The sequence below is a fragment of the Salvelinus alpinus genome, chromosome 39 (genome assembly GCF_045679555.1).
Source record: "Salvelinus alpinus chromosome 39, SLU_Salpinus.1, whole genome shotgun sequence".
NCBI lineage: Eukaryota > Metazoa > Chordata > Actinopteri > Salmoniformes > Salmonidae > Salvelinus > Salvelinus alpinus.
Window position 1 is genome coordinate 4,803,889 of NC_092124.1, and position 19,415 is coordinate 4,823,303.

Genomic DNA, 19,415 nt, shown 5'->3' on the forward strand with positions numbered 1-19,415 from the left:
CTATTGTTAATAGCCTGTCTGTCCGCACTTTATGCCACGGTGAAGAAACAGCCCAAAAGATACGTCCGCTTTGCATTGCCAGTGAGACAATTAGACAGATAAATATTAGTTCTGTTCCCGAATAACACAGATGAAAGGAAAGCGTGTCAATTCATGCAGTACTTCTCTGTCTTCATTTGGGGCCACTGCAGCCTTTCATTAGGAAGTAAATAGCACATTGATCCCAGACAAAGTCTTAGAACAACAGAATGGTAATGAATGAGGGGATTGAGGAAGAGGAAACGCTGTGTTTGGAGAGGAGAAAAGAAATGAAGAGATTAATGGAGCTGTACTTGTCCAGACTGTCAGATCACTGATGGCTCTAAGTGACTGTCTGGGGGCTTTCTGGTGACTGTGATCTAAGTATATCTGCAATATCACCACTGCCGTAACCATTTCAGCACAGAGAGAAGTGGGACAGGACCTTACATAAGACTGGTGGGTTTCAGTGGGTTAGGACCCTATGTACTGAAGGTTCAGCTAGTCATGTACTAGAGTTTCAGTGGGTTAGAATCCTGCATAGTACTGGCTTCCATGTGACTGGACTGTGCATTGTACTGGTTTTGATGGGTTTGGAACCTATATCAGGGGTTCTTAAACTTTTTCAGCCTGGGACCCAAATGAGAAATTCTGTGTTTTCCTGAGACCCAAGCTTAGGAAAATATGCAACTAAACATACATATCGGTACATTTCATTGACCTTATGCCAAAAACAAATGAAATATAGATAAAAACTAATAGAAATGAAATGAAATATCTGTTTATTTTCCCCCATTAAAAAGACTGTTACATATCTGTCTAGGTTGGAACTGTTGCTGTTAAAATACAATAACTTCATTCATTCTGAACTGGAATAAACGGACTGATCACATTACACAGATGAATAACAGAACACACACACAGGCTTTTTGATAGTGCAACCCTAAGTAACAGTACAGACGAAAAATGATCAGGCCTACTGTACATCTTACTGTAGAAATGATTGTGGAAAGAAAGTCTAGGTTGGAACTGTTGCTGTTAAAATACAATACATATTTTTCAGAAGCTTCTAAAGCCATGACATAATTTTCTGGAATTTTCCAAGCTGTTTTATAGGCACAGTCAATTTAGTGTATGTAAACTTCTGACCCACTGGAATTGTGAAACAGTGAATTATAAGTGAAATTATCTGTCTGTAAAACATTGTTGGAAACATTACTTGTGTCATGCACAAAGTAGATGTCCTAACCGACTTTCCAAAACTATAATTTGTTAACAAGACATTTGTGGAGTGGTTGAAAAACGAGTTTTAATAACTCCAACCTAAGTGTATGTAAACTTCCGACTTCAACTGTATATTATTATTATTATATATTTTTTTTTAACTGGTACTGGTTACTTTCAGACAAGTCATGAGAAGATCGTTTTTCGGGATGTCTCATGGTCTGACAAACAACGCTCTAACTCTGCCACCTTTCACTGCAGATGTGGAAGTGCGACATCGGTGGATGCAGTGGATACAAAAAAACAGATATCGCTAGCTTAAACTGACAGATTCTGATGAGGATTCTTTAATTATGTTACTTAGATTGGTTAGGTTTCATTCTGTCAGAAGTCTCTCAACATGAGTTTCTTCTCTAGGGGGAAAGGGGGACACCTAGTCAGTTGTACACCTGAATGCATTCGACTGAAACATGTCTCCCACATTTAATCCAACCCCTCTGAATCAGAGAGGTGCGGGGGCTGACATAATCGACGTCCACGTCTTCGGCGCCCGGGGAACAGTGGGTTAACTGCCTTGCTCAGGGGCAGAACGACAGATTTTTACCTTGTCAGCCCCGGGATTCGATCCAGCAACCTTTCGGTTACTGGCCCAACGCTCTAACCATGGGTCCATTGCTGTAGTATGAGGGTGTGGGCGGTGATTTAAATTGACAAAAAATGTCAACGATAGACACACCAGCCTTCTGTAGCGCTGTTGTCAAAGACCAGTGTTCCATTAATTGTGTTCTTTATGTTAGACCAGGGGTGTTGAACTCATTTTGCCCCGGGGGCTGCACTGGTCGTTCTTGGAATTTTCAATGCTCTCTGAGTTTTTAGTGATTATTAGCGAGCTGGACAGTCAAGAAACTGTTTGAATATAGGTCCATTATCATATCTACACAGCTTGAAATGGGTTTTTAGTGATTTTAAAGTATATTGAGTTCGTTCCCCCCCGCGGTCCCACATGTTTGATACCCCTGTGTTAGACTGTGAGAATGTCCCTGAGTGTATCTACTGTCTGGGCCTCTTTGTTGGACTTCATTAAATTGATTCCTGTAGAGATTCTGGACTGGTTTCATAAAGTTCTTGTGGAGAGAGGAGATCAGAGAAAGGAGAGGAAACAGAAGAGAGGAAAAGGAACGTTGATTCACTGAGTCCCACCAAAAAAAAAGATTTGTTTGATATTGCACGTGATTCCCTACTGACCGGGCCTCTTTGGAATAGCATCCATTACTTGACTGACCATCAGAGCAAACTTCATCAGTGTAAAGTCATCTGAAGTTACGGTCATGGATTGGGGTCGGATTCAACTCTATTTAGTTCATCCAGAGGACGAATTGGAAACTGACTCATTTAATTCAAAATGTGCCCATTATTTTCAATAAAGAATTTTCAGCAAGTGATATTCATTTCAACTCACCTCCTAAATTGAGTGAATTGAGATGGAATTGACACACAACACTGGCACATAAGCTCAGATAACTTTACACTGAAACATACCATTTAGAAATAAAAAAACATCTTGGCTGTATGAACTCATACAAGTCTTCTCAGTATATGGGCAATGAAGTCAATTTGTGGTTCAATGTGAATATCCCAAAAGACTCCCCATGCTCTACAGTAAACTACAGTACAAACGTAATGGACTCACATGGCCTTTTGGTTTCTCCTTGCAACTATGAGATATTCAGTTCCCTGTAGACAGAGGTCGGGGTTTGCCTCGAGTAGACCACAGACGCCCAGCAGTAAACTCTTTATTGTCATGACGATAACATATCATTACCTAATGGGACCACCTCATCTCTGTCTCACAGCTGGGCTGCACCACACACATGTAAACATGAATACTCTAACACACACTCAGAGGCTCCACTCCCAGAGATGAGCTCGATACTTTTTTTTTCTCTGTCTGTCTGTCTGTCACGTCCTGACCATAGTTCTTATGTGTTTTGCTTGTTTTAGTGTTGGTCAGGACGTGAGCTGGGTGGGCATTCTATGTTGTGTGTCTAGTTTGTCCGTTTCTATGTTTGGCCTAATATGGTTCTCAATCAGAGGCAGATGTTTTGTGTTGTCTCTGATTGGGAATCATATATAGGTGGCTTGTTTTGTGTTGGGATTTTGTGGGTGGTTGTTTCCTGTCTCTGTGTTTTCTCTGCACCAGATAGGGCTGTTTCGGTTTGCCACATTTGTTATTTTGTAGTATTTGTAAGTGTTCACAGTATTCGTCTTGTTAATTAAACATGTTGAACACGAGCTACGCTGCGTCTTGGTCCGATCCCTGTTACACTCTCTCTTCTCGTGAAGAGAGGGGAAGGCTGCCGTTACAGTCTGTCTGTCTGTGTCTCATATTAATATATTCTGTTAGTGTCTGGATTCTGGTTCAGCAGGACTTCCATGGCAACAGAGGCTAAAATTTAAACTCCTCTCCCTCTCCCTCCCCCTCTTCTCTTGTCTTCTCTCTGAGTCCATCATCCCCACAGCCTTCTGGGTCCTGGAGTCTGGCTGTCTGCTCCTTAAATAAAGCTGACCTTAGTTCAGACGGTGGGGCTGCTACTGTCTTTAACTCTGAAGAGGCTCAGTTTAGACACATGTGTGTGTGTGTTTATAGTATGTGTGTGTGTGTGTGTGTCTTGCTTATTTATATATAACACACACCCCTCCCTGCATGCCCGGTAGTCTAATTGAAGTTGGACCTTGCCCTAGGTTTTGCATATTAGATCCAAGGATGAACAAAAAGGCCAAAAAGCTGGGGAGACATTGGGAATATTCACAAAGAACCAGAAATTCACTTAATTACCCAGCTTTCATATGCTGAGAACCCTTCAATAATGCATGAGATCACCATGGGGACAAAAGCACACAAATAACAATACAAATGGTAGTGTTAGGATAGAACAAACAGACTCAGTAGAGGGAATATTCCTCTTCTCTTCTTTAAATGGGGGTTTGCCATAATACTGTATGCTGCAGCATCTAGAGGTACACACACACACACACATGCACGTTCACACACACCCATGCACACACACTGCACAAACACATTCCTGCACATCCGTGAGAAATAGAAGAGATTGGAGGTTTGTCGTTCGCTGCGTTTGGGAGCTATACACTGAGTGTATAAAACATTAGGAGCACCTGCTCTTTCCATGACATAGACTGACCAGGTGAATCCAGGGGGAAGCTATGATCCCTTATTGATTTCACCTGTTAAATCCACCTCAATCAGTGTAGGGGAGGAGACAGGTTAAAGAATAATTTGTAAGCCTTGAGACATGGATTGTGAATGAATTGCACACAGAGGGTAAATGGGCAAGACAAAATATTTAAGTGTCTATTAACAGGGGGACGGAAGTAGGTCTCAGACGCACCAGTGTGAGTGTGTCAAGAACTGCAACGCTGCTGGGTTTCACACACACAGCAGGACAAAGCATTGGAGACAACATGGGCCAGCATCCCTGTGGAACGCTTTCGACACCTTGTAGACCATGCCCCAACGAATTGAGGCTGTCCTGGGGGCAAAAGGGGGTCCAAACCAATTTTAGGAAAGTGTTCCTGATGTATTGTATACTCAGTGTATGTCGTTTGTCTTTGAAGAAGCTGGGCCTCCGTTCTCAAGCACATCTGTGAGGCACACAGCTGGACACAGGAGGGGGAAGAAGTCCACTGCCAACACCCTGACCTGTCCGATGATGACCGCGGCAAGAAGAAGTGGCTGGCCATGGACTCAGTTGTGTTTGAAGACCTCTTGATAATTGTGTTAGACAAAGGTTTGACCACTGATCTCTCACAAATGGCCAGATTCAAACATGCAGGCTAGTATTCATCAATGACTGCATAATGATGTTATATTTTCAATCAGAAAAGCCAAAAGACAGTCTACTCTGTTTTGTATGAACTTCTTATGGCTGAAGGGGCAGTATTGAGTAGCTTGGATGAAAGGTGCACAGAGGTGCCCAGAGTAAACGGCCTGCTCCTATGTCATAGTTGCTAATATATGCATAGTATTATTAGTATTGGATAGAAAACACTCTAAAGTTTGTGAGATTAACAGAACTCATATGGCAGGCAAAAACCTGAGAAGTTCCACTTCCTGTTTGGATTTTTTCTGGGGGTGCCATATTTTCAACCAAGCTCTCATTGAAAATACAGAGAGATATGGATGAGTTTTCACTTCCTACGGCTTCAACTAGATGTCAATAGAACTAAGTCTGATGACTCTAATGTGAAGGGGGGTCAAAGGAGACAGAAATTAGTAATCACTGCCATGAGGTGCCCACGCATTGAACTGGCGCGTTTACGTGAGAGTGAGCTCCGTTCCTTCTCTCAATTGAAGTCGATGTAATTCTCCGGTTGGAACGTTATTCAAGATGTATGTTAACAACATTCTAAAGATTGATTCAGTACATCGTTTGACATGTTTCTACTGACTGTAACGGAATGTTTGGACATTTCGTCACGTTATAGTGGTCGCGCTTTGAGACTTTGGTTAGGGTGTTTGGTAAACAATTCGAAAGTAGCTAATTTGACATAAATAACGGACATGAACGAACAAATCAAGCATTTATTGTGGACCTGGGATTCCTAGGACTGCATTCTGATGAATTCATCAAAGGTAAGGAAACATTTATCATGTATTTTCTGGTTTCTGTTGAGTCCAACATGGCGGCTAATTTGGCTATTCATCTGAGCTCCATCTCAGATTATTGCATGGTTTATTTTTCCGTAAAGTCTTTTTGAAATCTGACACAGCGGTTGCATTAAGGAGAGGTATATCTATAATTCCATGTGTATACATTGAGGCGACTAGATTCACTAGTTGCAAAAACATCAAGTGACTTTGCATAGCCCATCGTTTCAACATAAATACTCATCATAAATATAGATGATAATACAAGTTATACACATTGAATTATAGATATACCTCTCCTTAATGCAACCGCTGTGTCAGATTTAAAAAAAACTTTACGGAAATATAAACCATGCAATAATCTGAGACGGAGCTCAGGTGATTAGCCAAATTAGCCACCATGTTGGACTCAACAGAAACCAGAAAATACATGATAAATATTCCCTTACCTTTAATGATATACATCAGAAAGCACACCAGGAATCCCAGGTCCACAATAAATGTTTGTTTTGTTCAAAGAAATCTGTTATTTATGTCCAATTGTTAGCGCGTTTGGTAAACATGTCCAAACGCTAATTCTGGTCAGCTTTATATCGGAGAAAAACTTCAAAATGTGATATTACCGGTCGAAGAAACATTTCAAACTAAGTACTGAATCAATCATTAGGATGTTTTTAACATATAGCTTCAATAAAGTTCCAACCGGAGTATTCTTTGTTCTCTTCGTGAGCAATGGAACGTCAGTGGCTTCCATGAAGAAAAAGCATGATCAGGAAATGGCTGCTTGATGGACACCTGACTGATTCTGCTCTCATTCTCTCCCACAACATCATAGAAGTCTCATTATAATTTCTATTGATTGCTGACATCTAGTGGAACCCCTAGGCAGTGCAACATCATTAATAGCTGAAGTGGATTTCTTTAGGGACTCTGGTGAATAAATACAGGCTCAGATTTCTGACTTCCTGTTTTGATTTCAACTCAGGATTTTGCCTGCCAATATGAGTCTCACAGACATAATTCAAACAGTTTTAGAAACTTTAGAGTGTTTTCTATCCAATACTATTAATAATATGCAAATATTAGGAACTATGACTGAGGAGCAGGCCGTTTGATATGGGCACCTTTCATCCAAGCTACTCAATACTGCCCCTTCAGCCATAAGAAGTTAATCATGAAGCATACACCCCCGCCCTTCCTCTTCCCAGAGAGGTGTTTATCTCTGTCGGCGCGATGCATGGAGATGCCCGGTGGCTGAACCGATTCCGACATCATATCCCGAGAGAGCCATGTTTCCGTGAAAAATAGAATGTTACAATCTCTGATGTCTCTCTGGAAGGCAAACCTTGCTCGAATTTCGTCTACCTTGTTGTCAAGAGACTGGACATTGGCGAGTAGTATATACAGGAGTGGTGGGCGATGTGCACATCTACGGAGCCTGACCAGGAGGCCGCTCTGTCTGCCCCTTCTGCGGCTCAGTTGTTTTGGGTCGCCTTCTGGGATTACAGAGATGGTCGCCTTGCTTCGAGTCCTTAGGAAACTTTTCACCATTTTGTTTTTTTATATATTATTTCTTACATTGTTACCACAGGAAATATTAAGTCTTATTACATACATGTCTTCATGTTTTTCCAGGAGACAAATCTGCAAGAGGTCAAAGCAGTGGATGGTGAAGAAAGTGTACGAGCCCAGAACCCACCACTTCACGGAGAGGCTTGTCCACCTGGCTGTGGAGTGCAGAAAGGACAAAATCGTGGTCTATAAGCAGCTAGAGCAGGGGTGGGCAAACTTTTTGACTCGCGGGCCACAATGGGTTCTAAAATTTGACAGAGGGGCCGGGGCAGGAGCATTTGGAGGGAGTGTTTGGGCCGGATATACTAAAGCATTAAATGTAGTGTGTGCAAACCTCATAGCACAGTAAGAACACTACAACCCAATTTATTAACTGTCTTTCAAATGTGAAAAATAGCCCTTATCAGTTAATAAATTTGTCTCAAGCAATATGCAAGATATGGCATTTACACACTATTTCGCAGATACCGGGATGAGGAAATGTAAATAGATTAAAATAACATACGCACTGTGATTTATCAAGATTGCGTCTGTTTTTAATAAGTTTCAATCGAAGGTGCAAAGTTAAAGAAATCAACATTTATTGAAAAATGGAATCACTTTCAACATTCAAAACATATTATTACACAACGAAATACTCAAGCTCAATAATATCTACTTGTGTTAAACTCCGCAAAATCATGGATGGATTGTCCTGACCGCGCGCTCTACAAACTCGCCACGGACGCCCTCGCCTTCACGCGCAAACAGTACACGTGTATCGTTGCCAAGCACACAGACATAGGCTGTATTAAATATCCTACCTGCAGCTGAAAATTTAAATTTAAATTAAGAGCGATGTGCGGCGTGTTAATAAAGCTACTGTACCGCTGCTGTGCGTAAATGCGCATTGCTCTTAATTAAAAGACGCACTTCCAAACTTTCCATATGCATTTTTTCATAACACAGCAGAAAAACTCACCATTTCAGTGGGAACAGTGTTGTTGGTCTCCCTTTTTTGCCAGTGCATCAAAGTCTGGAGTTAGTTTTGTTGTGGCAATTCTCAGGACAGATCTGAGGTGTTGGTCAGTTAACTTGGATCTGTGATGGGCTTTGTTGATTTTCATGACGCTAAACGTCTGCTCACACACGTAGGTCGAGCCAAACAACACCAGCATCTTCTGCGCCGTCCTCCGGAGGTTTGGAAACGCGGTCTCGTTAAGTGAAGCGTAAAAGTCATTCAGTTTAAGAGACTTGAACTTCTCCTTTGAGACGGAGTCAGACTGAAGATCGATCAGTTCCAATTGCAGCTCCTGCGGTGCTGATTCGGGGTCTTGTGACAGGGGACAGGACACCAGTTGAAGTGACTTGTCAATTTTTTCAAAATCACAGAACCGACGGCAAAATTCTCTGTGCAGATCGTCCAGTGATTTGCAGTATTTCTTCGCATTTCGGGCGGCCTCTTTCTGCACGGCTAGTGTGGGGAAATGTGCGAAAGATTTGTTTGACATTTGCCTGGAGAATAAAACCAGCTTGGATTTGAAGGCTCTCACATTTGTGTACATGTCGTGCGCAAACTGATCTTTCCCCTGTAGCTTCACGTTCAGCTCATTCATGTGTGAAAATATGTCCACAGCAAACGCAAAGTCACAAAGCCAGTTTTTGTCGCTCAGCTCGGGGAATTCTTCGGATTTCCCCATTAAATAAAAAAATGAGCGAATCTCGTCTTTGAGCTCCCAGACTCGTTGAAACACTTTCCCCAAACTTAACCAGCGGACGCGAGAGTGGTAAAGTAGGTCCTGGTGATCCGCATTAGTTTCTTCCAGGAACGTAATGAACTGACGATGATTAAGTCCCCTTGCTCGTATGAAGTTAACAAGTTTTACAACTGGATCCACGACGTGATTAAGCTGCAATACAGACTTACACAGAGACTCCTGATGAATGATGCAGTGAAGTAAAATAACATCCTGGTCAGGGTTTTCTTCTTTCACTTTATCCTGGATTCTTTTCAGCAGCCCGATGTTTTTTCCAGTTAAATTTGGCGATCCATCCGTGGTGACATTGGCAAGTTTACTCCAAGGTAGCTTCATTCTCTCGATGACAGCAGACACCTGTTCATATAAGTCCTCTCCTCGCGTTTTCCCTTTCAGTGATTCCATGCTCAAAAGCTCCTCCGTTATCTCAAAACTGTCGTTAATCCCTCGGATAAAAATTAGGAGCTGAGCAGTGTCTTTTATGTCGTTACTTTCATCCAGTGCTAGTGAATATAACTTAAAGGACTCCGCCTTTTTGTTTAACTCGCTGACTATATCTTCGTCAATCAGTTCCACGCGGCGAGTCACTGTCCTGCGTGCTAAACTGATTTTTTCAAACTTGGCTTTGCTCTCCGGACACAAGAGACCTGCTGTCTCTACCATGCACTCTTTCAAAAACTCGCCTTCGGAGAAAGGCTTGCTAGCCTTTGCTAATTTGAATGCCAGCAAATAACTTGCCTTGGTACTTGACTCTTGAATTGCAGTTTGTCGGTGAAAAAAGTTCTGTTGACTCTGTAAATTAGCTGCCAACCTCTGAGCAGTAGCCGCCCGTTCTTGTGTTGACTGCTTGCTAGCATAGTTTGCATGCTTCGTGGCAAAGTGACGGCTGATATTGTACTCTTTGAAAACCGCAACAGCTTCTTGGCATATCAGACATACAGCCGTTGATCGGACTTCAGTGAAGAAGTATTTTGTTGTCCACTCCTTATTAAACACTCGGCATTCGCTGTCCACTTTCCTTCTCTTTGGTCCGCTCATTTTCACAGAAGGGCTTAATGGTGACGTGAAACGAAGTGAAAATTAAAGTGAAATAAAGAGAAATACGCGCCACTCCAACAACGGTCAATGTGTTTTGAGTGCGCCATCTATTGGGGAAACGTGGGCATTGCAGGGAAAGGGGAAAAAAAGGAGGTTTTTACTATAATTTGGACAAGTTCGGCGGGCCGGATTAAAAAGCCTAACGGGCCGTATGTGACCCGCGGGCCGTAGTTTGCCCATGTCTGAGCTAGAGTCACAACTCCCTAAACCGAACATTCTTGCCAACATCGCCACAGCGCCAAAGCTTGATAAACGAGCTGCCATAGCCCAACATAAGGTGAGGTTCACCAGCTGAAGAACATTCTGGAACCTGCCTGGGACATTCAACCAACACACCATCCATATGTGACTAATTTCAGGAAACTAGGCGTATGTCGCACGTCACTAATTCACAGGAGAGGCATTTGAACAAAAATAAATATATATTCTCAAAATTCGATTTTGGCAGAAAATCCTTCTGGAACAAATTAACTTTCATGTGCCTTAATAACACACTTGTATGATATCTATAAATATGAATACAATTGTTAAATTACGAGCCTTGTTGGTTTACCGAGTTTTGAAATCAGTGGAATGCCCAGTGGAAGCAGATTATGATAGCTAAGGAGATGGAGAAAATTCAGGCATTTGATTGATTTTGATTTTATTTGATATAGTGTGCGTTTACCAGAGATGGTAATGTGAAGAACAACATGACCTGCACCAAAGTCAGATTAGGATATAACGTTAGGCCAACGAGACAGTGTCCAAGTTCTAAAATTCTCTGGTAGAATGCCCTGCTTTTTTTTCGTCACACTCACAACCATAAGCTATTTTTCAATTAGCTCGCTATTAACTTGTAAATAATGATCTTGTTGTGAATTTATTTCCCTGTAAAATTGAATACAAATGAGCTAAAGTTAAGACGTTGTCAGGTATATGATATCATCATTATTTGAACTGGCTAGCCAGCTTACTTAACGTTAGCTAGCAAAAAAGCTAGAAACTAACCTACATTTTGTTTAAAAAGTTGCTTTTAGTTGCCTGGTTTGCTTGATTGACATATACTAAATTCCTTTTTAACCGGAAGGGTTTATTGGTGTTAAAATATTGGTATTGGTGTTAAAATACACCAGTTACGCTATTTTGGACCACCAGGCTGCTGATGTCATACAGCCTGTCGTTTTTGTGTTTATACTTTTCCATAACGACAATGACAAGTTTGACGTCAGATGACAACAGAATGTTAAGGATGTCACTGCCGCAACTGACGTAGTATAAACCAGGCTTTAGTCTTGAAATCTTTGATTGTAGTACTCCTCCCTCTCTGCTGATGACTTCGTCAACCATTTTGAAAAGAAGGTCGACGACATCCGATCCTCGTTTGCTAAGTCAAACGACACCGCTGGTTCTGCTCACACTGCCCTACCCTGTGCTTTGACCTCTTTCTCCCCTCTCTCTCCAGATGAAATCTCGCGTCTTGTGACGGCCGGCCGCCCAACAACCTGCCCGCTTGACCCTATCCCCTCCTCTCTTCTCCAGACCATTTCCGGAGACCTTCTCCCTTACCTCACCTCGCTCATCAACTCATCCTTGACCGCTGGCTACGTCCCTTCCGTCTTCAAGAGAGCGAGAGTTGCACCCCTTCTGAAAAAACCTACACTCGATCCCTCCGATGTCAACAACTAGACCAGTATCCCTTCTTTCTTTTCTCTCCAAAACTCTTGAACGTGCCGTCCTTGGCCAGCTCTCCTGCTATCTCTCTCAGAATGACCTTCTTGATCCAAATCAGTCAGGTTTCAAGACTAGTCATTCAACTGAGACTGCTCTTCTCTGTGTCACGGAGGCGCTCCGCACTGCTAAAGCTAACTCTCTCTCCTCTGCTCTCATCCTTCTAGACCTATCGGCTGCCTTTGATACTGTGAACCATCAGATCCTCCTCTCCACCCTCTCCGAGCTGGGCATCTCCGGCGCGGCCCACGCTTGGATTGCGTCCTACCTGACAGGTCGCTCCTACCAGGTGGCGTGGCGAGAATCTGTCTCCGCACCACGTGCTCTCACCACTGGTGTCCCCCAGGGCTCTGTTCTAGGCCCTCTCCTATTCTCGCTATACACCAAGTCACTTGGCTCTGTCATATCCTCACATGGTCTCTCCTATCATTGCTATGCAGACGACACACAATTAATCTTCTCCTTTCCCCCCTCTGATAACCAGGTGGTGAATCGCATCTCTGCATGTCTGGCAGACATATCAGTGTGGATGACGGATCACCACCTCAAGCTGAACCTCGGCAAGACGGAGCTGCTCTTCCTCCCGGGGAAGGACTGCCCGTTCCATGATCTCGCCATCACGGTTGACAACTCCATTGTGTCCTCCTCCCAGAGTGCTAAGAACCTTGGCGTGATCCTGGACAACACCCTGTCGTTCTCAACTAACATCAAGGCGGTGACCCGTTCCTGTAGGTTCATGCTCTACAACATTCGCAGAGTACGACCCTGCCTCACGCAGGAAGCGGCGCAGGTCCTAATCCAGGCACTTGTCATCTCCCGTCTGGATTACTGCAACTCGCTGTTGGCTGGGCTCCCTGCCTGTGCCATTAAACCCCTACAACTCATCCAGAACGCCGCAGCCCGTCTGGTGTTCAACTTTCCCAAGTTCTCTCACGTCACCCCGCTCCTCCGCTCTCTCCACTGGCTTCCAGTTGAAGCTCGCATCCGCTACAAGACCATGGTGCTTGCCTACGGAGCTGTGAGGGGAACGGCACCTCCGTACCTTCAGGCTCTGATCAGGCCCTACACCCAAACAAGGGCACTGCGTTCATCCACCTCTGGCCTGCTCGCCTCCCTACCTCTGAGGAAGTACAGTTCCCGCTCAGCCCAGTCAAAACTGTTCGCTGCTCTGGCACCCCAATGGTGGAACAAACTCCCTCACGACGCCAGGTCAGCGGAGTCAATCACCACCTTCCGGAGACACCTGAAACCCCACCTCTTTAAGGAATACCTAGGATAGGATAAAGTAATCCTTCTAACCCCCCCCCCCCCTTAAAAGAGTTAGATGCACTATTGTAAAGTGGTTGTTCCACTGGATATCATAAGGTGAATGCACCAATTTGTAAGTCGCTCTGGATAAGAGCGTCTGCTAAATGACTTAAATGTAAATGTAAAATTGTACACTGTTTGGCACATGGCCTCACATGTGAATCCTTAAAGAGATGAGCGGGGCTAAGGCTTAAGAGGGTGTGAATGATGCTGAATTGGTGTAGACAAAGTAGAGCTCTCCAGTAGGTGTACCAAAACAATCCAGGGCCATTTTCTCAAAATAGGTGTTACAACTACTGTACACTCACATTAACATCTGCTAACCATGTGTATGTGACCAATAAAATTAGATTTGATTTGACTTCTGGATCAATTCATTCATTCATTAAATGTATTTGGAAGTAGGGCCTCCCGGGTGGCGCAGTGGTCTAGAGCACTGCATCGCAGTGCTATGCTGCGCCACCAGAGTCTGGGTTCGCGCCCAGGCTCTGTCGCAGCCGGCCGCGACCGGGAGGTCCGTGGGGCGACGCACAATTGGCTTAGCGTCGTCCGGGTTAGGGAGGGTTTGGCCGGTAGGGATATCCTTGTCTCATCGCGCTCCAGCGACTCCTGTGGCGGGCCGGGCGCAGTGCGCGCTAACCGAGGGGGCGGGTGCACGGTGTTTCCTCCGACACATTGGTGCGGCTGGCTTCCGGGTTGGAGGCGCGCTGTGTTAAGAAGCAGTGCGGCTAGGTTGGGTTGTGCTTCGGAGGACGCATGACTTTCGACCTTCGTCTCTCCCGAGCCCGTACGGGAGTTGTAGCGATGAGACAAGATAGTAATTACTAGCGATTGGATACCACGGAAAATTGGGGAGAAAAGGGGATAAAATTTAAAAAAAAAAAGACAAAAAAAAAAAAAAAAATGTATTTGGAAGTAAATAGCTACAATCTTACTGCTAAAACAAAAATATATATTTTTTTACTTTTACCCCTTTTTCTCCCCAATTGGTAGTTACAGCCTTGTCCCATCGCTGCAACTCCCCTACGGACTCACGGACTGGGGAGAGGCGAAGGACGAGAGCCATGCGTCCTCCAAAACATGACCCTGCCAAGCCACACTGCTTCTGCACACACTGCTCGCTTAACCAGACACAAGTTTGGATGAAAAGCGTGCGCAAATTAAACTGCCTGCTACTCAGGCCCAGAAGGTAGGATATGCATATAATTAGTAGATTTGGATAGAAAATAGTCTAATCTAGTTTCCAAAACTGTTAAAATAATGTCTGTGAGTATAACAGAACTGATATGGCAGGCAAAAACCCGAGGAAAATCCAACCAGGAAGTACTATTATTTTGAAAGGCTATTTTTCCATTGAAAGCCTATCCACCATACAAAGACTTAGGACCAAGTTCACGAGCTCTATGGCTTCTTCTACATGTGGCCAGTCTTTAGGCATTGTTTCAGGCTTTTACTCTGACAAATGAGGGAGATACAGCACTTTCAATGAGAGGTCAGTGGACATTTCCAGACATCAGCCATGCGCCTGATCGGGAAAGCACCTTTCTTGTTTCTCCTTTCCTATTGACGAAGCTTTTGTCCAGTTGAAATATTATTGACTATTTATGACAAAAACAACCCAGGATTGATTTTAAACATCGTTTGGCATGTTTCTACTAACTTTTATTGTACTTTTTTGTGACTTTTCGTCTGGACTTAGTGCACGCGCCTTGTGCATTCGGATTACTGGACAAAACGCGCAAACAAAAAGGAGGTTTTTGGTCATAAAGAGTGACATTATCGAACAAAAGAAACATTTATTGTCTAACATGGAGACCTGGGAGTGCCACCAGATGAAGATCATCAAAGGTAAGTGAAACATTTTAATGCTATTTCTGACTTTTGTAAGCCCTCTCCTTGGCTGGAAAATGGCTGTATGGGTTTCTGTAGCTAGGCGTTGACCTAACATAATCGCCGTAAAACCTTTTTGAAATCTGACACAGCGGTTGCATTAAGGAGAAGTTTATCTTTATTCGTATGTTTAACACTTGTATCTTTTATCAATGTTTATGATGAGTATTTCTGTTATTTGATGTGGCTCTCTGCACTTTCACCGGATGTTTGTTTGAGACAATGCATTTCTGAACATAACGCGCCAATGTAAACTGAGATTTTTGGATATAAATATGAACTTTATCGAGCAAAACATACATGTATTGTGTAACATGAAGTCCTATGAGTGCCATCTGATGAAGATCATCAAAGGTTAGTGATTAATTTTCTCTATTTCGGCTTTTTGTGACTCCTGTCTTTGGCTGGAAAATGGCTGTATGGTTTTCTGTGACTAGGCGCTGACCTAACATAATCGTTTGGTGTGCTTTCGCAGTAAAGCCTTTTTGAAATCGAACACTGTGGTTGGATTTACAAGACGTTTATCTTTAAAATGGTGTATAATACTTGTATGTTTGAGGAATTTTAATTATGGGATTTCTGTTGTTTTGAATTTGGAGCCCTGCAATTTCACTGGTTGTTTTCGAGGTGGTACGCTACCGTCCCACTTGTACCAGAGAGGCTAGCTTGTGAGATAAACACACATGTATAGTTACTCCAAGACTATATAGTTACTCATCATCCTCAAAACATTTCTCCAGTTTTGGTCCTAAAGAGATGCACTGAGGCTAGCTAGCTAACGTTAGCCAGCTATAACGTTAGAATACAGTACCTTTTTATGTAACGTGTGCTGCCACTTTAAGAGCGCATGAGCAGTAAGGAAGGAGGAAATAAAAGAGAGCTCGTTCAGCTCTTTGGGGAGGAGCTCTTGGGTGGCGCGACAGTTTTGATTGTGTGTGCTATGCTGCAGAAGTTTTGTTTGTTTTCAGCGTATGTAGTTTATAACGTATTTAACTCAACCATCGGTGTGATCGCTCTCCGGCGTGGTTGTTTTCGTTTGGGACCGCGACGGTTATGGTTCGCATGGATTAGTAGCAACATTGTTGCGAAGCTTTAACCTACAAACCAACAAACCATCGGACAGTCAGACAGTACACCTGCATGCCTGAAGACCACAGCTAAGATCTCTCTTGTTCCCTTTCTCTCTTTCTCTTCCCTCCATCATTCCAGTGCTTTACCCTGAAACACTCTCTATTTTCCTAATGCACTTCCCAGTGAAGTTCATTGGAGCTGGACTATTATTGCCCTGCCAGAAGTATTTGGGTGGACATTGTAGTTAAAAGGGAGATTGCTTTAAAGTGTGTATTATTATTATTATTTGAACTGTGTTGTGGGGTGTACTAAGGACATGTGGCCGAGAAGATTGTGGACATTTTTAAGGCCTTTGTGTATATCAACACCCCCAGATTCATACCCTCTGCACTCCTCCACTGGAAGAGAATACAAATTATTGCAAATCCTCTGATGACTGGGTTCATTCTTGTATGAAGTTGCTGTTTAATTGCTCTGCCATTATTATTATTATTATTATTGTATGAGGTATGCTTGGTGGGGTTACCAAGAATTGTGGAAGGACTGTGCTGTGATGTGTGTTTTATAGGGTGTGTATTCTCTTTTCTCTCCTGTGGCTATCCGGGTAACAGGCTACACTCTAGGCAGTCTCTTCTGCTGATGTGTGTGGGTCTGGTAGTGGTACTCTCTCTGTTCTACTCTTTTCCTTTCGGCATGGTTAATACCTGCCTGGCGCCCGAACAAAATCTTTCTTTACCCCTCTCTAATAAATACCGCTACAATATTGCTAGCTAACTACGGACAGCAAAACAACTTACTTGTTTATCATTTGCCCTCCTGGTCCAGCTGGTCTAGGCTGCTGCCCCCAATTGATCTGGGAGGTTCTGGAGAACGTCCAGAATAGGACGGGAGCAAAGGTGGCGGCTCCCGCATAGGATCGGGAGCAAAGGTGGCGGCTTGTTGGTCTCTCAATTCTTGTTCTCGCTGTCTCAACTCCTCGGCAGAGTATTCCTATGTAAAAGAACATCAACAAATATATATTGGAAAGAAGCAGCCATATATCATCAGAAGCAGCCATTGTAATTATTTAGCAATCTCGGATAGACAGTGCACGGTAACATAGCTTCCATGAACCTGATGAAACTAGTAACGCCCCTTTTGAAAAGCTCACCTTCGAGGGTGTTAGCACAATTGTACAAGGAAGTAGGGCTCCTGTCAGGCTGTAGTCTTTACAAAGCCAGGAAAAATTGTCAACCTAGATATCCTGCAATGTCGTGGCAGATAGGAACATCGTTGAGACAAATCCTATGGCTCTATTGAACGAGGGCAACCATATGTACTCGCTACTAGCGTGATTGTGCAATCGGCAAAACACAAAGGTCACAATAATTGCTTAAAAACATGACTCCATTAATATTTGATCAGACAGCAGGCTCAGTCAAACCGTGACATCATTGGTTGAACTCTCCCAACACGAAAATCAAGGGAGAATGGTGTCTAGCAGTGAAATTTCCCTATAAGAGATTAAGAGACAGTTCATATAACTTTCAGCCTCTTGATAATTGCCTTCGATGCAATGGAGCAAGTCCCTGGAAACAGAGGAAGGTTCTACCAAACTATAGGGAGAGAGAGAGACAAAAAAAAGGGAGTGAGTCAAACAGAGGGTACAGAAAGTTCAAGCTGAAAAATATGGACCTCGTCTCAGGAGTGGAGTCTCTGAGTGTTAGTCAGAGTGTGTGTGTTTACGTGATTGTGTGTGGTGCAGTCCAGCTGAGAGAGGCAAAAAGAAAGGGAGTAAAAAAAAAAGAGTTTAAAATAGGAAATCTGTACGGAATAAATGTACTGACCTTTCTACCAACTCTATCTTATAACACAACTCCTCATGCAGTTTTTTAACGACCGACTATTGACTTCTACGTGGGTGAAATAATGGTACACCACAGGATAGTTCATAAGTGTTTCGGACACCTGGGTCTGGAAATCGATACTCCGTGTCAACGGAGGGAACAAAGAATAAGCAGTATAAGCAATTCTAATGATACTTTAGCAACTGTTTCAGGGTGGTGAACTTTGGGACACCAGGGTTGGGTATTTTCCAAATATGATCTTTTTCAGTTACTAGTTAACAGTACAACGTTCTAATTAATAACATACGTTTTGGATTACCCAAACTCAGTAAAGTAATCTATTACTTTTACATGACTTTCCCCCTAAGAGGCATTAGAAGAAGACAACAATTAACATTACCAATTGAACAACATCCATTGTAAGATAAATCAATGTTAGAATTTACATTGCTGGCCATAAATGGATGCTGCATTTTACTTAATGGGTTATGTAGGCTTCTAATCCATTGCTTTCTACTTCAAAATAGATACAGTTGAAGTCGAAAGTTTACATACACCTTAGTCAAATACATTTAAACTCGGTTTTACACAATTCCTGACATTTAATCCTCTTAAAAATTCCCTGTCTTAGTTCAGTTAGGATCACCACTTTATTTTAAGAATGTGAAAAGTCAGAATAATAGTAGAGAAAATGATTTATTTCAGCTTTTATTTCTTTCATCACATTCCCAGCCTAAGAGTATATAAACTTCCGACTTCAACTGTATGTACATTAAACACCCATTAAACGTCAGATTTTTTGTCATTCCAATTAATTAAATGCCCCTTGATCTTCAAGAATAGGTCTTGGAAATATGGAAATATAGATCAGTCTAATTGTTTTAGCTAAACATAACCCAAAAACAAAGGACTTTATTAGCCTACTCTGTTTTTATCATGGAGGACTGATTGGGCTCACTGCTTTAAAACATGGTTGAAAAATAAATGCAGTTTACTAGTTCAATAAAGAGGGCTGGTCTGAATGCTCGTTTAACTTCATCAAGCATAACATCATTCACTTTGTTCATATTAAATGGGCGTAGTGGGAATGAATACAAACGTATCATAAGCATAACGTCTTGCTTCCTTTATTTCCTATTAGCCACATGCAGAATTTCATTCATCTATTTACCTTATAGCCAGGGTTGGGGAGTAATGTATTACAAAAAAACTGTAACTGTAATCCTCTACATTACATGCAAAAATATTGTAATCAGATTACAGATACTTTTGAAAAACTAGATGATTACTTGTAGG

The 19,415-nt window shown here is 42.7% G+C and overlaps 1 protein-coding gene across 1 annotated transcript; it reads right to left on the bottom strand.

Moving 5' to 3' along the window:
- Positions 1 to 8,445: 8,445 nt before the first annotated feature.
- LOC139566683 (general transcription factor II-I repeat domain-containing protein 2A-like) lies at positions 8,446 to 9,879 on the bottom strand. Its single transcript, XM_071387938.1, has one exon. It carries the CDS (start codon positions 9,877 to 9,879, stop codon positions 8,446 to 8,448), a length of 1,434 nt encoding a protein of 477 aa, XP_071244039.1.
- Positions 9,880 to 19,415: the final 9,536 nt, after the last annotated feature.

Bases quoted from the DNA above. Each gene is read 5' to 3' on its own strand.
- LOC139566683 (XM_071387938.1), bottom strand. From the start codon at position 9,879: ATGGTAGAGACAGCAGGTCTCTTGTGTCCGGAGAGCAAAGCCAAGTTT.